Consider the following 21,183-nt stretch of genomic DNA (forward strand, 5'->3'; position numbering starts at 1 on the left):
AAAATGAACTCCCCCTTGGGTCGGGAAGTGTCTTCCCCGGGGCGGGGGGGGTTATCCCGGCGAGGCAGAGAGACGCGGTGAGGAGACAGGGACTCATGGAAACCCCGGACCGCCGCGCAGCGCTGAGGCGGGCAGTACCTCAGCCCTCAGCTCACGCGCCCCGCCTTCCAACGGGCGGTGGGGGCCGACGGCCCGCCGCGGCCACGCGCTGCCGTTCTGATTGGTCCTAGGTCCTCAGAGCGACGGGAGAGACAGCCAATCAGAGCGTGAGATGCGGTGAGGGGGCGGGGAGGGCTGCTGTGTAACGCGCCTGCCTGTGTGAGGGAGAGGGCGCTTTGCTCCCCTCCCCCCCCTCCCCCCCCCGCCCGTCTGAAGCGCGGTCCGGCCCGTGGGGAGGGACCGAGCGGCCCTGCGGGAAGGAGTCGCCGCGTCCCGGCTGCCGCTGCCCCGCTGTGCCATGGAGGACGTGCTGCCCCCGGGCCTGCTGGAGATCTGCCTGCTGGTCGGTGTGCCCAGGGAGCGGGTGAGGGCGCTCCTCCAGGTGAGAGGGGGTTCGGTGCGGGGAAGGGAGAGCGGGGCGGGGGGGGGGGGGGGGCTCGGCGCTGACCCGGCTGGTCTGTGGGGCAGCTTCTGTCAGCGCGGTTCTCTCCTCGGAGGTCTAAACGGAGTCTGAGCCCCGTCAGCTCCTCCCTGGACGGACCTCTTTTACCCCCCCGTACGGACTTGAGTAAAACTATTGGGTTGCGTTGCTGTTATCATTGGATAGAGCTGACGTACTTTAAAGAAAACTTGTTTTGGCAGGCGATCATCAGCAAAGTAGGGATAGTTTGCTAGTGGGGTTAAGTAATTGCACTTTTTCAAAGGTCTGAGCTTAGATGAAGAATGCAGTATAACTTTACATAAGCAGGAACAACACAATGCTTGAACAATGCATATCCTTTACTGGATGATGTCCCATTTCCCATCTTCCGTTGGAGATAAAAGCTAAAGATAGGGGAATAAAGCCTGGTAATTTGTATCCTGAGGGTAACAAGAGGTCTAAATCCCTGTGAGCTTAGTGCTCTACTTTGGCACAACCCGAGTAATTCAGATACAGCAGAAGTTGATGGGTTGGTTTCTCTTTTGAATATGTGGTTTGTAATTTGCTTATGACTATAGCCGCTTCACATGTGAGTTAACAAAATCCTCTTCCTGATTTTGCTTTGTTAAAATGTGCTGATGGTTTTGTTAGATACCTGTGAGCTGCCCCGCTGTGGGAGTAGCTGTGGTGCCAGCACCTGCTGAAAAGCCAAGCTGCTCCCAGGGATCTCGGTTGTCTTGCTTGAACTTGAATTTGATTGCGCGCTCTAATAGCATTAGATAAAGAAGTCTTTGTTAAACTTGTTGCTGCTCACTCGCTCAGGAGATGGCTTTTGCTGATGTCAGCTTCTTAAGTAATATCAGCTAAGCAGAGGCTCAAATTCCAGCATCTCATTCATGTATACATTCAACTTGGGAAAACAGTTGTGCCATAAATGTCACCACCAGACTTCTGAAATCAGTGTGTATGTGTTGTTTCAGCATCTGCGTGAGAAGTAAACCCAGAAGAAGGTGAATTTCTTTTTCATTCCAGTCTGCTCAGTTGGATCTCATTGCTTCCAAAAAACCTGTAGAAGCCATTCCGATCACGCTACAGGTTTTGAATTGTTTCTTTGCTCAAGGTATAAAATGGAGTGTCAGAAAGGAAAGTAGTCCCTACGCTTGTCAATATTAACTGTAGTAACGTCCCTGCAAGCTGTTAAACCACAGGGATTTCAATCACTGTCTTAGGGCAATTGTATAGATTTGCTCCACTTCCTTTTCCTTCTGCAGAACTATCTACATGATGAAATGGTGGAATATGTTTTGTGTCTAATTTCAGTGAATGTAGAAAGAAGAGACCTTGTTGACAGAAAATAACATTTCGATGGAAAGTAGGAGACCTCTGATGATATTTACAGATGAAACAGCAGGGTGAAAATCTTGATAGTACTTCATATCTTGGTCTTGAAAGAGTGTTTGTGCATTCTTAACTCTATTGCATTATGGAGTAATAAAGTCAATTAAGTCAGTGGGAACATATAACCCACTCCCAAAGTAGGGTGGGGATTCCAGAGAAAAAGATACAGTTTTGCACTGAAGCTCATGAAACTGGAGTTCCTGTCATCCATCAATTGTCCTTATTGCTGAGATAATTGTCACTCCAAGATTTCAGTTTGAAGAGATGACAGGCCACTATTTTCAGCTAGAGATTACTTTTTCAGTGTTGGAAGTGTGTATTTTGTAAGAATGAGGTGTATAATGGTGAGGATCATACAGCCGTCTTTGCTGAGACTTCTTTCCCCTAAGTTATCTTCATTTATAAAGCTGGGGTTTGATATGGCAAGTATGATGTGCAAGTTGTCTGTGAGATGTCTCAGATCTTCCTGTTGGCTCCATCGCTGGGTTCTGTATCTACCTACCACAGTCAGTGGTACAGATCTTATCTCTTACAATGTCTGCGTCATGCTTTCTGGCCCTGCTAATGCAGACATAACCACCAAACCAATTTTTCCTTCTTCTGTAATGCCCCCCTTGGGTGTCAAGTTGTGTGAAAGAAATGAGGTGTGATCAAGTTAAGCATTATTTAGCAGTGTGTACTTGTGGCAGTGAAAAATAACTGTGTAATGGCCTGCATCATCAGGACCATAGCTCACAGGTGAAGGGAAGAGATTATTTCTATTATTGTAATTACTCAACACTCTCAAGGTCATATCTGGAATACTGTCCCACATTTGGGTGCCTTGATACCAGAGAACTGCTGACAAATGGGAGCAAGACCAGAAGAAGCTAAGCTATATGAGCGCTGGAGCACAAGGGGGGAAGAATCTCCTTCCTAAGGGATTTCTGAAACTTTGCTGGATGACACCCAGAGCAACCTAATCTAACTTAAAAGTTGTCATTGCTTTGAGCAAAGGGTTGCACTAGAACCTCCAGAGGTTCCTCCCAACCTAATTTTTCTAAGGCTTCATACTTTTCCCTGCCCAATTATTCCTTAAAGAAGCCAGTTCTTTCATGACATTCAAAATGAAATTAACTTCTTCAGTGATGGGAAGAGGAGAATGAGATCAAGGAAACAACAAATAGCTGAGGTCACACTCTGATCTGTGGTTTCAACACACTATTTCTTGTTTGTGTCTAAAATAGCGCAGTCGTCATAAAAAGTCTGTCTCTTATCTGTGTCCTATACAGCACCATTGTTACAGGAACATAATCAGTAAATAGGGATGGAATAAATCCCTGATTTGTGGAATCTTGAAGAATTACAGGAAAGAAAATGCATTAGTGTTTATAAGAAGCTATGTGTGATGCAAGGACATTTGATAGTAAAAAGCATCAGAAGAGAAGCATTTCAAATTGAAAAAGTAACAGGAGAAGCAGAGAATATACATGTTCAAAGAATATTAGAAACAAATGAATATTGTTGTGTTGCTGCCTATTCATTATCCCTGAACTGAAAGGGTAAGAAAATATGACTTCGGCTGTAGACATTAATATGAGCTGACTTGAATGCTGATGACTGAGTCACTGGGTCAGTGACAGTGCTGACAGTGCTGTTCTGTGGAAAAAAAAAAAAGGTGTTTAATGCCTCTGTTGTAGTTCAAGACATCAAGGACCTGGCATTTTAGAGGCTGTTACACTGTGAGGCTATTAAATCACTGGCTGTCGTCCAGCTCTTTGTAGCACAGAGATGCCTTCAGTTAAGTCAGGGATTGCCCTGTCAAAGCAACTTTGTATGAAGACCTCTGCAGGGTAAATCTGCCAAGTTAAGATTGCTACTGTTTGAGTAGGTCTGTGTTTTTCTTGCATGACAGCCTCAGGGCTGAGCCTTAATTCTTAATTTCTTTCTGAAATGTTTAGCTGCATGTTGTTTTGAGAGTAATTGTGTTTGATTTATCTGCATTTCCAGTTTCTTCACGTGAAATGGATGTCTGCTTCCAGCTAAGGAAAATGACAGTTGAAATTTTTAGCATGGCAAGATGTCACACTCAGTACCCCAAACTGTAACGTGCTTTTTGAAGTCATTCCTATCTTTTGAATATCCCAGTGGATACTTATCTGAACTTTTATCTTTTTCACTCTGAGTTCTTTCTACTTCAGACACTGTGTTCATTAAGAGTGTTTTTTCACTTATTTTTATTGAAACACTTTCTTTCAAGTATGCTATTATAGAATATGGTGGAGCTTAAGGTACAGTAACTAATATGTCATGAAGGTAAATATTCCTTCTCATTTTTCCTGATGCTCAAATGTGAAGAAGACAACTGGTGGACTTACCTACTAGGACAAATAAGCTGAGACTTTCTGTTCCAAAATTTGGATGGTGGAAGATTGGCTTCAGTAAAGCAATAGAGCTTTGTGTTTTGTAGCTACTTTAAAAAGTAGGGAAATGATGAGAGATGCCAGCATTGGTTCTCAAGGAATATCTTAAATACAAGTAATACTGATGCATCATGTCTAAAGGTAGAAGCAGCATGTATGCTTCATCTGTCTTTGAATCAGTTAGCAAAAAGTTGAAACAGCTTTTTAGCCACAGTGAGGCTCAGCTTTCCTGTTTCCAAATATCCGTTGACTAAACAAAGCTTTTACTTGCTGTTTTGACCTTGCAGGAAGAATTAAAATTGCAGTGAAGTAATTGAAAATGCAGCTGCTTGTCTCTACTATATGGTCAAGAATACAAAAAGAGTTCCCAAGTACAAGGAAATCTCCTCTTTTGATCACATCCTCCACAGGTTTTTCATAGCAAGGCAGCAAGGGCTTTCAGTGCAGTAATACTTTTCAAAGCTGCCTACTAAAAAAATGTGATTTTGTATATGCTCTTGGGATGCCTGTTCCACTTAGTCACCATTGTATGGAGAAATTTTCATGGCTTCATGTTGTATAGTGTCTTAAAATTGTGTTTATTGTAACAGTGATTGCTATTTTTAGTTGTACTTTCCTAATTGCCTTATAAAGTTAAAAGTTGTCTTGTGAAGGCTTGTGTAGTGTTTTGTTTTTTTTTTCTTGTTGATGTTATTTTGAGTAAAAATGTAGCTTTTCCTAAAGTTGAACAATGACTTTTCTAGGGAGTTCAGCTGTTTTTCTTTGTTTTTATTTATTTGTTGCCTGGTTTCTCTTCCTACCAGTGTTTTAAGTACAGCTTAAGTATATCCTAACGGTTCAATGGAGGAAATATTGTATTTGATGTTTGTTAGGTTTTTTTATGCCAAAGGCATAATATTGATATGGTGCATTTTGAATGATGAAGAATGATTCTTTGCCTACTGAAAATGCCCAGACTGTTCCCCTTGCATTAACATATGTAAAGCAAGAAATTAGAGGGAAAACCCCATTATTTAGGAAGAGGAAAAAATGTATTCTAAACCCACAATTTTAGGGGTAGAGAGAAAACAGGGCTAAAAATAGTTTAAAAAAAACTATCAGGAGGAGGAGTGTCAACTTAGTGTTGGTTTGTTTGTTTGTTTGGTTTTTTTTAGGGTACTCAAAGAAAGCCCAAAAGTCTTCCTCCCCTTGATCCAGAAGTTCTTTCTGTATTTGTGCCTCCATTTATCAGCAGAGATGATATTCAGGTGATTAATGCTGGTAATAACTTGAATAAAAGTAAACGCCGGTCTTTCCGAAAGAAAAAAGAGAGGCCAAAGATTGAAAATGTCAAAAGTCTCAATGGGGAGCAGAAAGCAACTGACACTGAAGACATTACAGTTCCAGTGGACATTGATCTTATTGGTTTGCCACAGCTATGCTTCCCAGGTATGGTAGAGTTCACACTTCTTAATGACAACTGTTTTATTATATATTTGTTGACCCATAGTACAGCCAAATGTGTTTTGTTTGGTTTTTTTTAAGATCATCTTCTCTATCTCTTGTATTTCACAGTATAAAAATTGTGTCTGCTTGTGTGATGAAAGTAGCTGTTAACCTGAAGGGGATGCCCTTACTCTGTATGGTTATGTTGTGTGAAACAGATCTATTAGCAATAGTAGCTGCAACACCTGCAAGAGTGGGAAGCTGAAAGTTACTTTAGCCCTTATTGGTAAATCTTGGTTTAAGTGAAGTGCACACATGCACACACTTTTAAAATTCTTTTTTCCCCCCAGAATGACTAAGTACTCTTTCACTTTTCATTTGGTATTAAGATATACCTGAAGTAGTGACTGTCTCCTCCAGGTTTAGTTGCAGGAATTTTAACATGCCTGTCACTATTGCAGACCTTATAAATACCTTGAAAGAAAAAAAAAAGTGAACAAAACTGATCTGTTTTATTTTGCTACTTAAAATGCAGAATAATTATATAGTATTTTTGCTGCTTCAGTAACGTGCAGCTTACAGCCTTTGTAACAACCCTTAGATCAAATGGACTGTATATGTGCATTTTAATCCCTTTAAAATGAGTAATTTCTCTTGAAATTAAGTGGAAATGTGCAGTATTTGTCATGAATTGCTTTTCAAGCAGCTGTAGTTAAATATGTAGTTAAAAAAGAGGTTTCTGCCTTCATTGCAGGAGGACTTTATATAACTTCTGAATCAAAAGAGGACCACATTCATTTCCTGGTCTTCACAGACGTTTGTGGTAACAGAACATACGGTGTTGTTGCACAGTACTACCAGCCTCTGCAAGTATGTTGTTTAGCCTATGCTTTTATTAAAATGTATTAAAAGATATAAAATAAAACAAAACACTTTGAGAATAATGTCAGGTTTAATTTATGAAATTAGTTAACAGATGTGTTTTTATGTTAGTAGGAATACAGAACAAATCATACTTTATATTGCCATTGTAAATTAAGTCCATTGGAACAGCGTTGCATAAGGAAAAACTGTTTCGGATTTCAGTTAGGAGTTTTGAATATTTAAGAGCAGACTTTGTCCCTTGGACATTTTTTTTGGTGAAGATTGTACCCTGTGTTCTTTCTAAATATCTTTTGCGCTGAAATTCTTTTTAATACGTATGTCTAACTCTTGTAGGCTGACATTTTTCTGAAGAGCTTAAGGGAGCTAGACATCCAAATACCCTTCAAATTCAGAGCAAATTGGGTGTCACATCTCTTGGGTTCTCAAGAAAATATCAGCCATAAATTCATGATTAACATAAACACATTAATCTGTAGTTTTCTTGCAGGATGGCTGTACTTCCTTGAATGGACAGGCCCACTGGGACTCTGCGCAGACTGGGAAGATGCCTGTCTGTTTTGTACCATTCGCTATTTGTGTTATATCCAGATATCCATATTTTAATGCCCTTAAGGATTGTCTCTCCTGGTAAGACTTGCTATCCTGTGTGTTTCTCCTGGAAATAACTGTGCAGGTTTTAATACATTAATTTTCATTATGTGGTCAGGATAGTTATGGTGGTGTGAGATGTGTGGGAGAGGAAAAGAAGAAATGTAATGTGAATGTTACCCAGACAGTAAGTGCAAGTTCTAAATATCAAGTAAATTAGTTATGATGTGGTCTTCATTTTCTTTTAGGTTTTTGGTAAGTCTAGAAAATACTAATTTGCAGGGAACAGATTTCTCAAAGATTTTGGTTTTTTTGGAAGAGGGTTAACTATAATTTTGCCATGCTGGTGAAAATCACTTTGAAAGCACAAAAACCTCTTTATAATGCACCAAATATATATTCATGACCTTATTTGCATTAATAAGGAGTTAATTACACTTTATTCTTTAACTAAATAATCCAAGTCATCTGAGTGAGTATAATAGTTACTTGGCTGTCGTAGAACTAGGAGAGAAAATCTTAGGATACAGAGTACTTCACTGGTTAGAAACACTCAAATACTCTGCAGTGTAGACGAGTTAAAAGGTAAGTGAACATGGATCTGTCTTATTGTTTAGTAATTTAATTTATTTTGAGGTTGTGTTTTGCTTTATCGTTAAAGTGTATGTGACTGGCAGGAAAGGGGGAATGCAAGTGACAAAGCTGCATTTGGTGCTGGCATTTCTCACCATACTGGAAACTCAACTGATTAAGTTTTCATAATATCTTCTTCTGGATTGTTTGGTTTTGTTTGTTTGTTTGTTTGTTTGTTTGTTTTTAAATCTCATAATCACCACATATTTTCCTTGATACTGTTTGATAGATGATTTCAGAATATCTGCCCTTCTGTTTTGTTTTTTGTTTTTTGTTTTTTTTTTATTTTTTAGAAAAGGTATTTTACTGTGCCAGAGTATACTTAAGTGGGAGGAAAGGAAGGGGTGGAGAGGTACCATTTTTTTCTTATTTTGGTTGCGTTACTGAAATTTTTCTATATGGCCTGAAACTGCTGCTGGGATGTGTGGCTGTTCTGAATGGAATATAAGCAATTGCAGTAAAGACACCTATTATATACTTTGAGCACAGTACCCTGTACAGCTGGGGATGTTTCAGCTGTTTGTAACATTACAGAACATTGACATTGTTTTCCTGTAAGCCAGAAAGGGAGTAATTTTCATTTTGGTTGCCTTAGCTGTAATCAGGTGGCCAATGGGTTAAAAATCTAATTAAATGTTTTCGTTGACTGAGTGTACTCAAGTAGTAGTGCCTCCTATACTTAACAAATAATAACACATTCAACAGCGCACTTGTATCCTTGGTATGCTTCAGTGGTGGTTTGCAGGATGCTTCAACTGATTAATCATTCTGCGAGTCTGTGGATTTGAAAACACTTGCTGGTGGACCTCGAACCACCTATTTCTAGTGTGTAGTCCTTTTCTCATGAGAACTAGTAGAAAAATGCTATTTGTTAGTGCTAATGAAGGCCTCATGTTGAAGTAGGATCTGAAGGGGTTCTGTTTCCATTCAGGACCTTTTTGCAGCAAAACATTTCATTTTCCTCCAGAATACTGCTGTGTGTAGCTTATTTTCCCCAGGACCTGCAATGCACAGGACTGCTTATAGGTGAGGTGGTACTTGTTTTAATTCAGAACAGTCCTCAAAGGTATTTTATCATCATAAGTATTCCCAGATAAAACCTGGGTTCCTAAACTTTTTCAAATGGCAGATTATAGTAGAAATCATAACTGAAAACTGAGAGCAAACTGAGGTATAAAGGCAAGGTCAAACTATAAATCCACATAGGTGCTTTGAACTGCAAGGGAAACTTGCAAACTTTCATCATAGTAACGAAGGTCTTCATATTCTGTGCAAATAATTTTATAACTAATTCACATATTACTAATGTACAGTGCTTCCAAATCTGGAACAATTTGAATGGACCGTGTCTGTCTCTCTCCAAAGCAAGAAGATATGCATCTAGACTGTTTCACAATACTGCGGCTGTTGGATTGTTCTACATCATTATTTGAAAAGGTTCAGTTTTAAATTGAGAAGTTTTGGCACTTTGCACAGGTAGTTTTACCTCAGTCTGTTACCCTATATGAAAAGTGAAATATTCCTGACAGTAATATCTTTCTGGATAAACTCCTGTCTTGGGTGGATGAATAGGCTCCATTCAAAGGGTAAATCTTCCAACCTGTTATTAGTCCTTTCAGATGTCTTGAGAAAAGGTAGAAGTGTGCAAATAGCTCACAGCATTGAGGCAGTACAAAGGACCTATTCTTAGATGTTTTTGCTTTCTGAAACATCTGTCTGTGGACAGTTAATAGCGGTAATGGAAGGTTCATAAACTCCTTAGCTCTCCGCTTTAATGTTTCAGAGATTACTTCATTTATTTCAGCAGACATTTGCAGTGCAGAGCTGTCAGCTACTATTAAGTTGCATTAATGGGCACAGTGTACTGATTAGGGAGCTCTTACTGTCCTTTCTGTACATCTGCTGCTTTTTCAGCATCCGGGTCAGGTTGTTCCTGTTGTTAACATTTACCAGATGTGTTGATATGTGCTTTTTGTCTCACCTCCCCCCCCCCCCCCCCCCAGCCCCCCCAAAACAACAAAAAAACCCAGGTCTTAGGCCACATCTAAGGCATTGCCAAGGGTGACAGCATATGTGTTTAAATTGATGACTCTACCGTCTGGTTTTCTTTGGTAATTCTTAAAGTCCCCTCAGCCTGCCTTCACTGTACCCCTGAATAGCTGATGGGCTTTTTGGGGATATGGGCAACAGCCTAGTACACAGCCCAGGGTAGTTTCCAAATGTGAATTTAGTGAACTTAAATGCCTTATTAATGCAGTTAAAAGTTCAGTAATATATGACAGAATATTTTTATTCTGGAATCTAAATGCAATACCTGAATATGATGTCCTGGATTCTAGTATATCTCTTGACCTTTTCAGTTCCTTTCTAGACCACTTTCTTCCTGAAGAGCAGCTATTATTCTGCAGGAAACCGGTAAAACTGCAAACTGAAATAAAACCTCAAGGGAGAATATAACCATATTAAGTTCCTGGTTTCTATATATATAGTTTTGCAGACTTAAATTTCTGATTTTGTAAAGGTTTGGTTTTTGGTTTTTTTTGCTATAAATAGGCACATGGATCTTACATTGAACAAAATGCCCTTTTTGACTACAAGTATCTAACTTCTTAATTGTTAAATTTCAGAAATGCTGTTGGACTTAACAGTTTGCAGTCTTAATAGTGTGTATGTTTAAATGTTCATTAATTGATCTGGCGTACAATATAAACTGCATGACCTTTGTGGCTCTGACACAGCTACGGTAATGCAGTTCTCAAACAGAAACATTTGGCAAGTTTGCACAACTGTATTTGTTCTTCGTATGGGTGGGAACAATAGCAAAGAGCAGTGTTCATGCAGGCCTTACACTAAATATGGCTCTTGCTTCACATTCCTCTGCAGTTAAGCCCATGTCTACAACCTCTCTTTTCCTCTGATACTCCATCCCAGAGCTGATGTTTGGTGCTTGGGATGGGAGAAACACCATGGCACTATGTTGCAGCTGTGGGTGTTTAGTTCCTCAAGCAATCTCTGTAGGACACTTCCTTTAGCTGCATTTCACCTCTAGGTTTTCTTTGCCATCATGAGACCCAGTGTGCTATCTGTATCCTCTGATATATATGATACAGCAGTATTTTATGCATGGAAGTAAAAAACCCACCTGCTTCTGACACAGCAGTATCATTAAAATTAAATGGAGCTGCTAAAGTATCTAATAAACTAGAAATTAATTAGCTGGAATAATAGCTTCATTGCTCCTAATAATTTTTTTTTAATTCTTGGTTATCAGCAAAAAGGCTTTTTTTTCTGTCTGCATGTTACTATTTATAAGTTATTTTCTATAATTTAATTTCAGCTTGCTAGTGCAACTGCGACCTTTCAAGGATTTAGATGTTGAGGAGCACATAAAAGAATTCGCAGCAAAGTTATTTTTAATACCCAGCCCGCCACCAGGACCACTCCACTTGGTAATTACTGATGCTGAATTTCATAATTACTTTAACATTATGTCTTAGAAAGCACTAAGATGTTGTTTTCTATAAACTGGGGGACGTTCACTGTCAGGTCGGAGGTTGTACTTGCTGATATAAAACTGATGTCAATACCTGTGCTTTGAAAATAAGGCTATGCATTATTAGTACATAAAATAACAGTGTGACCAAGGTGCAGGCTTGGGCACTGGCACGCCAGTTGGTTATGCTGTTTAATTTTTAATACTCTGCTGGGAAGGATTTGGCTCATGCCAACTATTTAGTGTCTGAGATGATGCCTGGGTAGGTCTGGGGACAGCATAATCTAGCTTCTGGTTTCTTGAGGGGCAGCCCACAGAATCTCTACTACAAGCAGTTGGAAGCTCCAGTCTGTAACTACTCTATAAGAATGGAAGCTTACCTTTCACCTGAACAGTATGGCATTGCCATCTCACTAAATACACATGTAAAAACTCCAGTAAATCATGTAACTATCACTCAAAGTGTGGGAGTTCCCTTTCTTGTGTCTGATACCAAGACATGCTGCCTGATGTGGATGCTCATGGCTGTCATCCTGATTGTGTGATGGGTGGACGTGCAGCTGTGTGACTGAGAAGTAGTGCAGTCCCTGTGAGAGAAAAGAGGCCAAGGAAATCAGTTGCTGGAACAACACGTACAGCTCTGGACTTGTTCTTTTCTTCTGTCTGAATGACTCTGGGGAAGCAGAACAGTGTGTAGTGGATTTAATGTTCTGCTGAGCAGATTAAATGTTCTGGATTGGCTGCTGCCTGCATAAGGCCTAGCTGAGAGGAGAAACTCACATAAACATTTGTGTTTAGTGTAGAAGCTGAGATGTGTGGGCTGTGTTTTCTTCTTTATAACCCTTCCCAAGTCAAGCTAGATGTTAGCTGAGTCAGTGATTTCACCACACTCTTTTGTCTACTGAAATGGCTTCTAGGGAGGCAGTGCTTCAGCCATGGACTTCTCTTTAGCTGCTTTCCTTGACCTTGGTATGAGGGGTTAGGAGCAGAGGAAGAAATAGCGTAGCTGGAAAATTGTCTGAATGACTGGCTAAACCAGCTGCTAAGTGCTGGAATATGCAGCATGTGCAGGATCTGGCCCCCAGAGATTTGAGCTGGAGTATTTGAAACACTGAAAGAGCTCATTCATTTTGGCTTGTTCTATCTTCTTAACATGAGCACCTATGCTCAGTTATTTTGTTCATATCTTTTCTATTTCCTGTATGAGTTTTATCAATACTTTTATTTCCCAGTTTTATCTACAAATATAAATTCCGTTATTTGATTATGCTTATAACAAAGCAAGTTTAATTCTCTTAAAAGAATATATATATATTTGAAGTTTTATTCCCTAAACAACCTATGAGAATGAAAGGAGATAAAGTCCATGCTAATCTTTCAAACTAGTTATTATGTCTTTTCCTATTTCCCCTCTCTTTCTATTTCAGTTTTCTGCAGTATGCAAATACCCGTCTTCTTGTTCTCAATGTTAGTATTTTATAGTTGGAACTGAAATCCCGAATTAAATGTGTTGTGGGAACGTTTTCATTAAGAAATAAATGGAAAACATCTGTTATTACAGGTATTTAATATGAAACCACTTCAAATAATAATTCCTTCACGAGAGGATCCAGACAGTCCAATTATTGACTTGGATCTTCATCTTCCGTTGCTGTGTTTCAAGCCAGAGCAGGTGCTGCAGGTAAAACTAACTGATGCTTTAAAATGTATTAGAGATTGACAGTACTGGTAATTTGTGGTTTAGAAAAAATCAAGATGTTTAGTTACCCAAAAAACATTATAAACCCAGGAATTCAGAATAGTGCTAGTTCTGCATATTAGAGATATGGCACAATAAAATACAGTTCTTATTAAGATATTTTGTTGTGTATAGACCAGATTAGATTAAGGCATATTGGATTTTTTTCTCCTGTGGCTCAGCAATAAGTGCTAAATTTCTTAAGAGTATATTTTAAAATATAAAGACCCAAGCTGATTGGCAGATTTTGTTTTGAATTCTCATTACATGCATTTCTACAAGATTCATAAGAACCTTTTTCATGTGTAAGAAAGGGACCTGCAGGATGGATTGATAACAGTTGGCACTCTCATATAAATAAAGTGTAAATGGTGTAGAAAGACAAGAAAATACAAAAAGCTATTTGCAAAGAATTTTTTCGGTGCTTCATAGCATCTTACAATAATTTTGGCTTGGAGTGTCCTTTGTATGTTTCCTGATCCAATTCCCTGCTCAAAGGCCACCTGTGAAGTTAAATTAGGTTGCTCAAGGTCATCAGTATTACTGGTGCCACTTCCTCTAAAAAGAGCACATTGGAGGCTTCTTTCCAGGGATGATTGTAAACCTCCTCAGTCCTAAGAGTAGGCAGTACTGGCTTATTTTTTTGGATTCTGCCCACATGTGTACATTATGAATGAAATTATCTCAAATCCTAAATGGTCCTCTGCAATTGGTGCATCTTGAGCATGGAGTTTTACATGTTAGTACCTCTGTGAGATGTCCCATGTATGCTGTTAGTTGTCTTGGCTCGAATTCATCCCACCTAAGTTGAGGCATCTGAATTTGGTGGTTAGATACCATTGGGTCCCTTTCTATCAGTGGCAAACAGTGGGCGTCTCCAGATAGCTTCCTGAATTGTTCTGTGAAAGTACTGCTCTCCAGCAGCACTATGAGGAACCTGACTAGCTATCATTTGGAACAGATGTTTGGCTGAGATGTCTAAAACCTAGATTGTCTTTGTGTTCACCATCAAAGACAGGTTTGTTTATATTCTTCATCTGGGTACTTTTTACAGGCATTTTATGGTCTAATACCGTGGAAGAAAGGTGACAGGTCTTCTCAGTAATTCTAGCTAAATCCTGACTTAGTTGACATTGGTGGCAAAACTCTCAATGACTTCCACTGTTACTTAAATTTTCTCTCCTTTTCTGTTTTCTTCTCTTAGTTTTGTAAGAATCCTTAAGTGGACATTATTTCCATTTATAAACATGTAAGGTAGCTATTAAAAAATAACTTGTGAGGCTGAGTTTCACAAGCTGATGAAATATTTGTGCATATCTATTATGTTCTAGATATAACTCTTTGTAAACATTTAGCATTTTGTTTTTTTCCAGATTATGACCTGTATTTTGACTGAGCAGAGAATAGTTTTCTTCTCTTCCGACTGGGCTCTGTTGACACTCATTGCTGAATGCTTTATGTTGTACCTTCATCCTCTTCAGTGGCAACATACTTTTGTGCCTCTTCTGTCTCGTCAAATGCTGGATTTTGTAATGGCCCCAACATCTTTCCTTATGGGATGTCATATTGATCATTTTGAAGAAGTTAGCACGGTATGTTTTAGACTATTACTAGTCTTGCTGTTCACTTGCAGTGCATTTGACCCCTTACTTCTTTCAGATGCATCTAGAAACTTGCTTTTGTTATTTAGGTGTGTGAGAAGTGAAGAAATTAGAGGTAATGGAACCATACTGATGTGACCACTGGCTTATTGGAAAAAGCTTATTGTTGTATTCCTTACCTTTCTTTTCTTTGCAGGATAATATCATGATTTTTGCGAGTTCAAGTTCCATTTGGGGAAAAATTTTACTTGCGTGTCATTTGTATAGTATAAATAGTTTCCCTTCAGACCAGTGAGGTTATTTTTTGCCCAGAGTTGTGTGGGATGAATTAGGTGTCTTTTCCAGGCATTTGGCTTAAGAATTTTCAAGCATGCACTTGAAAATACTCTAATGATGCTGCTGTTCCCCATAGTGGAGTTAAGTATGTAATAAAATAAGAAAAAGCAATGTAAAGAATATAATTCACAATTTTTCTGAAGGTTTTTTGGTCTTATTTTTTCAGAATCTTATTTAACTAAGCCTCTTTCAGTGGGTAACATTAATCTTGGTTACCCAAAAAGATTTAAGAAAAACAGCTTCATAGTGGAGTGCTAATGTGAATATACTTTTGAGAGTGTCACATAGGGTTTCTGTGAGTATTCAAAATCAAACACAGCAAAATTGTGTAAATTTGTATTGGATGAATCCATCTGTTTATAAGCCAAAGTGAAACGGGTCCATCTAGGCAAGTCCAAAATGAAGCAGATAAATGTTTTATTTTAGTTAGCAGTAAGATGACGTTGCTATAAGAAATAAGTACAGATTAGAGAATGCACTTTTCTTTGATATAATTTGAAAGAATTTGTTTGCTTATATATACACTGTTTTGCAGACTCATCTTTAAGGTTATTAAAATTGCAAACTGAGAGATCAGCATGGGCTTTACCTCTATGTGACTTTTTGTGCATTAGCATGTGTTTTGGTGTTTGAGGCTAATATATAAACCCTCCCTCTCCCTGTCATTCCGTGGGCTAAGTAAGGAGTAAATGCTGAATAGAGAAAGCTTTCCAGGAGCTGCTTTGTGTACATATATATAGTTTTATACATATCCTCATAATGTATAGCTTTTCAAGGATGGGCTTAGAGATCCAGTATTAATTTAATACCACATGAAGAGCATATTAGGTTCCTAAATGTTTATGTACTGAGATTAATATATATTAATTTAATGACATTTATTTTTCTTGAAAGTAATTGTTTAATTTTCCATACAATCTTTTAGTTGTGGGAAAAAGTCAGTCCTTTTCTGCTTTACCTCCTTGCTGAAATAATTCATTGTCTGAAGAGTACATAAAGGAGAAGTAAATGTTTTTGCAATATAAGTGTATTTACAGTCATTCTATTTTCTTTTGTTAAAAGGAAACTGAAGATTTAATTTTAATTAATATAGATAATGGAGATATTACACATTCAAAAATGGCCGAAGAGGAACTTGAAATTCCAGATGTTCCAGCACAAGCAGCGGAAACTTTCATAAAAAGGTGAAAAGATGTTGAAGTTGTGTTTATCCTGGTGCATAAATCACGCTTGACACTCTAAGTTTTTATTTTGTATTATTTATTATTATATTATTTCATTCATATAAAACCCATTGTATTTGATAAGGGCAAACTGAAAATTTCAATTAATTAATATACAGTAACTTCAGTCATAATCATAACCATATTATTTTGCAACACCTGGAATGCTTGTTTCTTTTATATTACTGATATGGATTATTCCCTGAACTTTACTGTTCTTTACAAAGAAAACTGAGTGCACTGTGATTTACATGTACTAGTAGGACTTCCAGGAATCTTGTTAGCTTGTCAACACTTGCAAATCAATCTTGCACTTGCTCTAACTGTAAGATGCATGAGGCCTGAATGACTTGTTTCTTTAAAAGGTATGAAAAAAATTGTTGGTGTTAGCATTTAACTTGATAATTTTCTTTTCTGTGTAGAGTGGAGAGTCTTCAGCTGCATTATGATCTAGAGCTCTGCCATCTCCGAGCCAGCACAGATCTTGGTGAACTCCAAATGCGTAGAAGGGCTTGGCAACAGAAACTGAATACGGAAGTTCAGCAAATGACTTTGCAGTTAATTGTTAATATCTTCAGGTGAGGGATAGAGTATTTTTTATTATAAGAGCATATGGTGCTGGTTAAGACACTTCCACTGTCACTGAAATATTCTTATTTTGTCTTTCTTTATAGATATTTAGTATATCTCTTAAGTTTTGTGGGGGAATATGAGAAGGAGGTCCTGCTAGCATATCAATAATTAATGTATTCAGGTACATACACATTGCTAGGACATGTTAGATAAAACTGTTCTAATTTTGAACTTGCATGTCTTTTGTGTGAAGATTTCAGGAAGAGAATTGCAGTCCTCATATTTCATAATTAGGAAAAGCTTTTAAGGCCCAGTAAGGGATATCAGTTTCTAACTGGACATAGTCTTGGTCACTGTTGTTAGAGGAAAATGAATTCAAACCAGGACAGAGTAGAAGAGCTGAAAACAGGATCAGAGTTCAGAACACCTGGGTGTGTTTTGGCTAACTGAACAAATGCTGAGAATGGATGAAATATTTGGAGAGTGCAACCACATGAGAATGAAGGGGAGAGGAGCTGTTTAAACTCAAGGACAGAGTGTTGGCACAAGAAATGCTGGGTATTGGGTGTGGTTGAGACTGACATTTTAATAAGAATGTGGAGTAGGGTTTGTTGGTGTTTTTTTTTTTTTTCTTTTCCTTTTGAAAAACATCCAACTGTGCTAATTTTCCTTGTTCTTAATCTAATGTAGTATGTTGATACCCGCAGTTGCTTCATCTTATCAGTCTGGGTACTGGTTATAAATCCTGCTATTATTTGCTTGTATTTAGGGAGGGAATGGAAGTGTGGTAGGTGATTTGTACAAAAAAGTGCAGCAAACAGATGGCTGGTTTGCATATGCTTCGTTTCTTTTTACATAGATACTAACATACTTGACCGTGAAAATGAAACTGCCTATCTGGCATTTCTAAAGAATCTGATTATATGGACAAAGTTGTGCAAATAGTTGTGCTGATAACCATCCCCACCTATTTCTTGCTGCCTCTTGCAGGAGATGGTGCTCCCTTTTGGATCAGCTACCGAATTGCTCACACGCATGCTCCCTAGCATGTTCAGTTGGACTATTTATATAGTCCAAATACTGGGTCTCCATTAACCTACTCGATTTTGTTGGATCAGCTTAGGGAGTGTTCATACAAGTGACTGGGCCCTCCAGGAGGACAATAGCTGCTGTGTGTGGAGGATAGAACAGACTTTATAGCTAGCTGGATGTGGAAACTGAAATGCATTTACAACCTGATGTGCTACCACTGGGATTTGGTGGATTTCAGTGTGTGGCAACAATATGTTCCAGATAAAGATGAGGAGAAATGCATTTTGCTGCTAACAGCTTGAACTATTTAATGCACTAAATGCTTGGCTACAAAAAATGAACAGATGCTTTGTTCTCTAAGCAGTAATATATTTTGTGAAGTGGTTGATTCTTGTCGTACTTTCTTTCTCCTTTCCTTCAAACTTTCTTTCTTTGTTCTTTTTTTCAGCCTTGTTTCTTCTATCTTCTAATGCTATATCTACCAGCGTCCAGGAGTGAAGGAAAGTAAAATCTCTGATGCAATTGTGCTGGCACTTGTTACTGTCTTCAGTGAAGCACTGTAGTATTTTTGTGTGCATGGAGGTTCCATGTTTAAAGCAAACAATGCTAAATTATGTAGAATTATATAGAACTATGTACTTTTACTAACCATCTTCTTTATGAACCCATATGGCTTGATAAACTGTTAATGGGCTTTTATCACTGATCTGTGAAAAGCAAGTGATGTAGAGACCTGTCAGTTCTCTGCATGGGTATGAGATTCCCCTTTTGTGCTTATATTCAAATTTTAGCTCACCAACTTATTTTCTTCATCCATGTATTTTCATGGGAATTCCTTATTCCTCAATATCCAGCATGAGTAGATGAAATAAGATGTAATAATAAAAGGAGCCCTGATTTTAGCCACTTGCACATATCTAGCTTAAATAACTTACCATTTCTTACTCACAGACTTCATTTCAGAGAACAGCTTGTTTCTGAAAAACTCCCACGTTCTGCTCCTGAAACAATTTTTTCTGGCTCACCTTTAGGGCACAGAAGTTACTATTGAGGTCTGGTTTTCCAAGGATAGTATAGGGCTTCTGCTGCCTGCTGTGACCATGCATATACTAAATATGCATCAGTTCCTTATCTTGCTTTCTCTTTTATTTCAATAGTTCTGTCTCTCTTTAGTTTAACACAATTTCCGGTTGTTGCTGGCTTTATGAGCCAAGTTTGAGAGTGCAGGAAAAAAATACCTAATCTATAATATTTCACGTGCATGTTACAGATGCAATGTAATGGGATAGTGTGAGGTCAGATCACATCTTTCAAATTGCCTATGTGGATAGGTACGCTTGTCTTTTTAGTACTCCAGATGGGTTGTATGTGATTCAGGAACTGTGTATGTAAATGTAATTCTAGGGTTAGAGCCTAAGTCATGACTTAAATATATAGGTTCTCCTCTGTGGGTTACTAAAATTGATCCCACAGACTCTAAGTGAATTGCTGATTGGAAATGGCAGTCGCAGCAGGTAGCCTGTCTTCTTGTAAGAGTTTGCATTCTTTTTCTATGATTCGGTAACTCAGACTTGTTCATTAAAACTGAGTTTGTCTTCTGATACTGCAGCATATTTCTGTTTTGCCTTCTGATGCTGCAGCGTATTTCTAGTAGTAACAGTGGGCTGCTGCTACTGCAAAATTGCGACTTGCTTACAAATCTCCAAGCATATTTATCTATGTATTTATTTTTGTCTCCAGGGAGGTAAAAGACCATCTAAATTATGAACATAGAGTGTTTAACAGTGAAGAATTTCTGAAAACAAGGGCAACTGGAGACCAGCCATTTTACAAAAAGGTAAATTCAGTATTAAATATGTTGTGATTCTCTGTTATTAATCTGTATTTTAGGATTAATGCCAAATATTAATAGAATGGTCACAGTTCAGTCTGTGTGGTGGTGTTGAACCACCAACTTTCACAGAATGCTTTACGAAATTTATTTGATTTACTATAAACAGGTAAAATAGTAGACAGCATTTTGGAGAGCAAGGTACTATGTAATTCCAGAGCAAATTAAATGTAATTCCTCGGGGGTGAGATTAACCTATGGCAGATGGTCAGTAAAGCTACATCTAAATTGTATTTTAAGCACAGGCACTTGTCCAAACTGTTTGGACTGAAGCCCATACGTAGACAGGAGTTTTCAGCAAGCCTGTGAGCACAGCAGAAGGGAGCTCACGTGACAGAAATTGAAGTACCTGCTCTATCTGCAGCCTGAGCAACAGGGCATGGAGTTGGCGGTGCCTGCTTGACGCCAGCCTGTGAACCTGTTTCTCACAATGTGTCACAGCGAATGCATGCGGCTGACTCTGAGCACGTGAGTGGCACTGGTGTCCTTTAGGGCCTGCAGTGTAACAGGGCATATGGGACATAGGTTGATTTAGCTTACATGTGCTTTACCAGGTAGTATAACTGTAGCTTACTTTTATGTGCTGGTAAAGCCCATGAAGTAGTACTCAAATAGTGCATAGCCTCAGGCCAGGCCCAATAGTGCCAGAGGCTAAAGGACAACCTGAAATCTTCACATAGTTTTTCTTAGCCTTCCTGCTAACTCACCTTATTAGGTACTTATCTGAGTTTGAAACCCTGTACGGGTGTGGAGTTTTTCTGTACAAGCCCTGAGTCCCTTTTACACCTGCCCTGATAAGCTTTATCCTTATGTTAGTGTAAGCTTGATCTGCTGAAGCTCCAAAATGACTCAATTTTCGCCCAGTGTATACAGTGAACCAGGCTTTTATGAAGGATGCAGGTCTGTTGTCCTCTGGAACACAGACAGTACTGGTGCATGAGCCTGCCTTTTATGTAATGGCTTTGTATATCCTAAGGAAATGGTGTGGGTTTAATTTCTCATTAAAAGAAGAGTGTCTTGGTCACCAGGCTGTAGGATTTAGAGTGATTCTCCATGCCTTTGGTGTAGGACTGTCACTGACCATCAAAGGTTGGATATCCTTTGGGTGAGAAGGAAGGAGAAAGGAAGGGGGAACAGAAGGAAAGGAGCAGGGAGAGAGAGAGACTAAGAGTACACAGGTTCCTGTGAGAGGATCTTACAGTGTCAGGGTACTTTACCCAGAAGTGGGAAGGTTGAGAATTTCATCCTGGCAGTTGAGACTGTTGTTTTACATTAAATTGTTTGCACCTAATTAAATTAATATTTGCCTTCAAAGAATTAAACTAAACTGTTGTGTATGTGAGAAACAGAATTTACATGTTTTAAGGGTTTGTGTCTAGCCACAT

General features: G+C 38.7%; 1 protein-coding gene across 2 annotated transcripts in view; it reads left to right on the top strand.

Annotated features, from left to right (window-relative positions):
- Positions 1-381: 381 nt before the first annotated feature.
- DENND3 (DENN domain containing 3) overlaps positions 382-21,183 on the top strand; it is a 40,935-nt gene continuing 20,133 nt past the window's right edge. For both annotated transcript variants that reach the window (XM_075024035.1, XM_075024036.1), the window contains exons 1-10: positions 382-541; positions 5,535-5,808; positions 6,560-6,675; positions 7,178-7,317; positions 11,249-11,360; positions 12,966-13,085; positions 14,516-14,734; positions 16,142-16,263; positions 16,725-16,880; positions 19,648-19,744. In XM_075024035.1, the coding sequence (XP_074880136.1) occupies positions 458-541; positions 5,535-5,808; positions 6,560-6,675; positions 7,178-7,317; positions 11,249-11,360; positions 12,966-13,085; positions 14,516-14,734; positions 16,142-16,263; positions 16,725-16,880; positions 19,648-19,744 (1,440 nt within the window). In that variant the 5' untranslated portion in view covers positions 382-457. The remainder of the gene's footprint in view (positions 542-5,534; positions 5,809-6,559; positions 6,676-7,177; positions 7,318-11,248; positions 11,361-12,965; positions 13,086-14,515; positions 14,735-16,141; positions 16,264-16,724; positions 16,881-19,647; positions 19,745-21,183) is intronic.

This window comes from Buteo buteo, chromosome 3 (assembly GCF_964188355.1).
Source record: "Buteo buteo chromosome 3, bButBut1.hap1.1, whole genome shotgun sequence".
Classification (NCBI taxonomy): Eukaryota; Metazoa; Chordata; class Aves; order Accipitriformes; family Accipitridae; genus Buteo; species Buteo buteo.